We start from the raw sequence: 6,181 nt of genomic DNA, 5'->3' as shown, positions 1-6,181 counted from the left end.
GGAGCTAGATGGCTAGGTGCCTTTCATCACCCAGCTCCACCTCAAGCTTCAAGAGTAAAAGGTACCGAGACAATTCAAGACTTCAAGACTGACAGTATTGCTTCCAGCACGGGTTTGACATGGTGCAGCTTTAGCTGGGGAGAGCAACTGCTCTGTTATTATTCCGCTTCATACCAACAAGCCCAAAGCAGGCTTCTACCCAGTTCTTACCTTCGTGTGTCCCTGGCTGCATCTACCAGAACCAATGCAAGCAGTTCTGGGCTACTTCAGGTAGAGGGCGAAGCTCTTCTCCATGCTCCATGTTGACTTAGGAAAACCTCCCAAAGCCCCCAGAATAGACTATTTCTTCAACAGCTGACTTTCCAGCTTCTCCTCAGTGACCTTGCTTCAACCAGTTCTATCTGCTGTACAGTAACTGTTTAGTACGAAGCCATCTATTCAGGGATGCTTTTAAAATGGGGGAAAATTTTCCCCACATGTAAAAACCAAATAGAGGCCAGACAGTGGTGCCACATGCCTTTAAAGCCAGCCCTCAGAAGGTAGAGGCAGGCAGACCTTTTGAATTGAGGCCAGCCTGGTCTATAAAGTTCCAGAACAGACAGGGCTACACAGAAACTCTGTCTGGAAAAGCCAAAAACAAAACAAAAAACAACTGGATAAAATCACACCCCTAAAATAATGTGATCTCTGCTATTTGGCAGATCAAACCTCAAATCCTTAAAAAAAATAACAAAGAAAAGAAAAAAGCCATTCACTACTCCTACAGCAAATACTAGAGATGACTCAGAAAACTTAGGCAAAGCAGAAGCAATATATATTTTCAACAGTTCTTCCAATAAATAACATAAATCCTCTATACTCTGGTTAAACACGTTAAGAGTAGCTCCTACATTTAACTGTTACAATAATCAGTCTTGGGTATTTGCATTCTACATCAGGTTTCACATTGTATTAATTCAAGAGATCTAATCCCAGTTGGGGGAGGGTCTTCACCTGACTGTAGCACAGCATATACATCACATTCCATCTTGAAATCAGTAAAAGCTGGTACACAGTACACCTTCTCTTCACCCTCCCCACATTAAGTGACTCAGCCTTCTTTGGAGAGAAACAAAGTAACCATCTAAGGGTATTCTACCCTTTAAGAACTTTGTAGACTGGACTAGCAGGGCCCACAGAATGGCTTATTTTAAATACATCTTACCACAACATAGTTCTGCAGGGATCACACACACCTAAGAAAAAGGCTCAACCTACAGTTTCACGCCAGACACCCACCCTGCTCTACAGTGGTACTCCTATTTATTCCAGCATTTCCTTTCCTGTCTATAAACAATGTCTGGAAAAACCATCAGATGCTATGCCACAGCCTACCTACCATTAACACTTAAGACTGGGCTCTCTATGTAAAGTTCTGAAACTCGCTACGTAGACTAGGTTGGCCTTGAACTGAGATCCTCCTGCCCCTAGCTCATGAGTGCTGAGACCACCACTTGAAAGCAGATAACATCTTAGAGAACCAACATGAGACATCTCAGAAACCCCTCAAGCCTCCATCAAATGCAGTTCTACCTTCTGAAGGTCTAGGTTACAGACACTGTCAACTACAGTCCATAGACTAAACATACTCAACATCTTCAAACAAGCTCTTCTCTTAGGTCAAACTACCTATCAAACTGCAGGCAGGGCAGATAGATATCCTGGCTGAGTCACAGTATTTACACCTGTAACAGGAGTTAGGTCATGACCGGATCCAAATGGTTGAGAAGGTAGGCACAAGGACATAGCTGAATGGACCTCAGGTAATAAGCAAAGGCATTTGTAACAAGCTTCCTTATGTTGGTTTTAAAATGCTTACAGACAAGGGATGCTTCACTTGTTTAGATTATTTGAAATACAACTTTATTCTGATTCTAAACAAAAAGAATGGGAATGACAGTAACAAACGAGATTTCACCACTAACTGAACAGTGTGATGTGACTGTAGCAGTCTTATTTTTGAAATTCAGGAAGGAAACAACTGTGTTCCAAACAGCTAAATATGCAAGTCCAAAAAAAATGAAGGTATGTTTTAACTGCCACATTCACTCGAAGCCCATTCATCTCCTTCAGCATCCCAATGAAGTACACGATCTGCTTAGCTAAATAAGGTGGCACACACGCTGCACCGCTGACGTCACAGGACAGTTGCCTATAAAACTAGACTTCTGACTCAGGGCTCCAGCTTCACGTTCTCACAGGTCATCATCCTCGTCCGGGAGGGCAGTCGTTTGAGCAACCTGGAGCAAGAAACAGAAAAGAAACACTAAAGATCAAAACCGCCATGACCAAGTCAAACATAAGTGCTAACTCTAATGGGGCTGGAAGATGGCTCATCAGTTGAGAGCACTGCTAGCTCTCGACCAGGGTTTCACTCCAAGCATCTACATGGCTGGGAGGATCCAATGCCAGCAGCTCCTGACCTCTGCAGGCACCAGGCAGACACACATGAAGGCAAGACATCCATACTTGTAAGAAAAACTGAAAAGGACAAATACCTCTAAATCATGCTCATACTGTGCTGCCAAAGCTGGGTCCATGACCACCTCAGGAGGGGCAAGAGCAGGCATGGCAACGAACTCCAAATTAGGGTCGCCAATGAGCTTTCTGGCAAGCCAGAGGAAAGGCTTTTCAAAGTTGTAGTTACTTTTGGCAGAAATATCATAGTACTGTTTAAAACAAAAAGAAATTAATGTTTAAAAAGTCCTGTTAGTAAACACCATTCCAAGACACTTTAAACAAAAGACATTTTGTAATCCACACAAAACACATTGGTCCCACGTGACATGTGTGCCTTACACACAATATTTTCTAATAATGATTCAATAAAATTATGAACATACCTGAAGGTTCTTCTTTCGGTGGAAGACAATAGATTTTGCCTTCACTTTTCTGTCCTTAATATCCACTTTATTGCCACACAATACAATGGGGATGTTTTCACACACACGCACCAGATCTCTATGCCAGTTAGGTACATTCTTGTAAGTGACTCTTGATGTTACATCAAACATTATAATGGCACACTGGGCTGAAAACATTCAAGGCATTGAGATGTCTTAGTCTACTGCAGCATTATCATCTTAGGCCTGCCTCTTACGATCCACCCACTCTATCCCAATACTAAAAAAACCAGACTATAATCCAAGGCACTAATTCCAATTCCAAGGCACTAATTCCAATTCCTCTTCACATGAAAGCTCAAATGTCAAGACCTATTTACTCCATCAACTGCCTTCTCCCCACTCTCCTTCTGGACACCTAATCACCCCAAGTTTGTCAAAGGTAAAATAATATATCAGCATTCTAGAGGACCTCCTTTACAGTGAGGAGGACCTATGCATAAAAACTCTGCAACCAAGAGATATAGTCTTTAAATGGCTAATGAGAACTATGCCTGACCTACAGGGACAGCAAAATACAGTTAAAGAGGCAGGAAAAGTACAGTCCAATTTTCTGGTTTAAAAAGTTTCAATTGAAAAAAAAAAAAAAGTTTTGCTGGGCGGTGGTGGCGCACACCTTTAATCCCAGCACTCGGGAAGCAGAGCAAGGCAGATCTCTGTGAGTTCGAGGTCAGTCTGGTCTACAGAGTGAGATCCAGAACAGGCACCAAAACTACACAGAGAAACCCTGTCTGGAAAAAAAAAAAAAAACAAAAACAAAAACCAAAAAACCGAAAAAGGGAAAAAAAAGTTTCAATTCAGGGATCAACACCTTCGTGTCTTTCCATGCTAAAAGACACCAAGAAATCAAAGAACTTCCAATGATTTTTCAGGCTAGTAAAATCACACAATATTTTTTTTCATTCATTTGTCTTTAACCACCCAACAGGCCCTTTCCCTTAAAATTTCTGTATTACTTTCAAGGAGAAGAGTAAAAGTTAGAACAATTGACACGGCATAGCATGTCCCTCACATGTGAGAGAGGGCCTGGCCCCTGGGGCTGAAGTTGGGTTTTAGTAACTGGCCTCAGGCCCATCTTTTTTTTTTTTTTTTTTTAAGTGATGGGAATATTCACGGATAACCACTGCCCGTATATCTGGATGTAAGTTTTGAAAACCAAAAAGCGACCCTACAGCTTCCCTGCCTCCTGTTGAGCTGTAAAGACACACGCACAGTCTACCCTAAACCATGCCTAGCATGACACAGCATGCGATCGAATGACACCAACGGACGACTCGAATAAAAAAATCATCTCCTATCCACTGACAAACGAGGTCGCCTCCCTGGGAAGGGACGGCGTCTCGCATCTTTCTCCCGTCTTAAGTCACCAGGCAACGGCCGGATCTCGGGCTTCCCCCCCCCCCCCCCAGGCACATGTTCCCAAGGCCGGGCCCACTTCCGCAGGACCTCACCTTGGATGTAGTAGCCATCGCGCAGGCCTCCGAACTTCTCCTGGCCGGCTGTGTCCCACACGTTGAACTTGATGGGCCCTCTGTTGGTATGGAAGACGAGCGGGTGCACCTCCACGCCCAGGGTGGCTGCGGGGACGGGGCGGCGGGGTCAGCCATACCCGACCGGCGACTTCCCCCCCACCTCCCCACCCCCGTCTCCACCCGCAGCAGCCGCGCAGCCCCGCCGCACCTACCGACATACTTCTTCTCGAACTCGCCCGTCAAGTGGCGCTTCACGAACGTCGTCTTCCCGGTGCCGCCGTCGCCCACCAGGACGAGCTACAAGAGGGAAGGCAGCGGCGTGAGCGGCCCGGTTTCCCTCCCGCCATGCTGTCTGTCCTCCTCCCGACCTCCCCTCTGGCTCGCCCGCCCGTCCGCCCGCCCGCCCGCTGGGCCGTCCGGGCCGTCCGCACACGCACCTTGAACTGGACCTGCGGCTCTCCCTGGGCGGCCATCGCGGCGATCCTGCGGGAGAGAGAGAGAGCGGCTGCGGCACGTGCGCCCCACAAAGGCCGCGGCCGGGAAGAGCGCGCGGGAAGGCGGGGACGCGGCGTGAGACGGTGGGGGGGGGGGGAGAAGGGTTGGGAAGGGAAGCTGGCTGAGAAGCCCAGGGGCGCTGCCCGCTCGCCCTCCTCACCGCCGCCGCCCCCGCGCCCACCCGAAGGGAACCCCCGTCCCCCGCCGCCGCCCGCGCCCGCCCCGATCCTCCGGGCCCCGCCGCTACCTTCCAGCAGAGCCTCCGCGCCTGTCCGACTGAAGCTGGAAAGATGGCGGAAGCGCGATTCAAATGCCGGAGACGCAGCGGACGCCGGCGCGCGGAGGGGGCGGGGCCTGGAGGGGGCGGAGCAACGGCGCCGCGCCCAACCACGCGGGCTCACGCGCACGCGCACGTCCTCACCGGGGGGGGGGGAAGCCCTCCCGACTCTGCTGGTCTGTCTGAGCGCGGAAGGCGGGGGGTGGTGGGGGGGGGGGAGGGAGGCGTCGGGTCACGTGGTGCGGGCGAGCGGGAACGCGCACGCACGCAGAGCTGGAGGTCTTCGTGAGCCGGCGCCGAGCGCGGGCTCCCGCGCGCATGCGCTCACTGCGGGCGGCAACCCCCCCCCCCACGTCACGTGGGCGGCGGCGTAGCCCGGGCCTCGTGGGCGGGAAAGGCGGGTGCGGCCCCCCTGCCAGCGGGCACCGCCCGACCTTCGTCCCCCCCCCCCCCCCCACTGCGTCCTGTCTCCACAAACGCGCTGGACCTCGCGGGCGGAGGATCGCTGAGGTCTCGTGGCCGGCGCCCGCAGAATGAATGAAGGAGTGAATGAATGAGGGCGCGCGTGCCCGCGACCCGGCTTGCGTCAGTTTGCTCAGGCGGCTACGCGTGCGAGGGATGGACGCGGCCTGCCTTTACACGCTTGGGGTCCTGCAGGCCCTAGCAGGGGCTCAGACTCTGAGGATCGGGCGGGATGCAGTTGGGGGGCGTCCATGCGTTCTGCACCCCGGGACCCCTCCTCTGTTGCGTGGCCGAGGTGGATTATTCGTGACTCAGAAGATCATCCACCCGGGTTCCCTCCTGAGCACGAAGTGACCAGGGACGGGATCCTCCCAGGCCTGGGAAAACAACAGTTAGATTGGGCCTGCTGGGAGCCAAGTTCCACTCCCCAAAGCACCAGCAAATACAGGTGCTGCTGGGAAAATGGAAAATACATCTCTGATGACCCCAGCTTGTGGCCCTGCTGTTATTTTGTACTATGCAGTTTAAAAGGA

The 6,181-nt window shown here is 50.8% G+C and overlaps 1 protein-coding gene across 1 annotated transcript; it reads right to left on the bottom strand.

Annotated features, from left to right (window-relative positions):
* Positions 1-792: 792 nt before the first annotated feature.
* Ran (RAN, member RAS oncogene family) lies at positions 793-5,232 on the bottom strand. The gene is made up of 7 exons (XM_052755523.1): positions 5,157-5,232; positions 4,852-4,897; positions 4,627-4,711; positions 4,394-4,519; positions 2,883-3,070; positions 2,538-2,708; positions 793-2,279 (listed from the first exon to the last, which is right to left on the bottom strand). Exons 2-7 carry the CDS (start codon positions 4,885-4,887, stop codon positions 2,235-2,237), a joined length of 651 nt encoding a protein of 216 aa, XP_052611483.1. The 5' UTR covers positions 4,888-4,897; positions 5,157-5,232; the 3' UTR covers positions 793-2,234.
* Between the last annotated feature and the right edge of the window lie 949 nt (positions 5,233-6,181).

Source organism: Peromyscus californicus, unplaced genomic scaffold (genome assembly GCF_007827085.1).
Source record: "Peromyscus californicus insignis strain IS unplaced genomic scaffold, ASM782708v3 Scaffold_2__1_contigs__length_46816999, whole genome shotgun sequence".
In the NCBI taxonomy this organism is placed as follows: Eukaryota; Metazoa; Chordata; class Mammalia; order Rodentia; family Cricetidae; genus Peromyscus; species Peromyscus californicus.
The sequence above is the reverse complement of the archived record's forward strand: the minus strand, read 5'-3'. Positions and strand labels throughout refer to the sequence as shown.

What these genes read in the sequence shown, in the direction of transcription:
- Ran (XM_052755523.1), bottom strand. Translation starts at nt 4,887, where the DNA reads ATGGCCGCCCAGGGAGAGCCGCAGGTCCAGTTCAAG. An exon ending in CGATGGCTACTACATCCAAG is followed by an intron (nt 3,071 to 4,393) that starts GTGAGGTCCTGC and finishes GAATGTTTTCAG; the next exon opens with CCCAGTGTGCCATTATAATG. An exon ending in AGTATGAGCATGATTTAGAG is followed by an intron (nt 2,280 to 2,537) that starts GTATTTGTCCTT and finishes TTCTTGCTCCAG; the next exon opens with GTTGCTCAAACGACTGCCCT.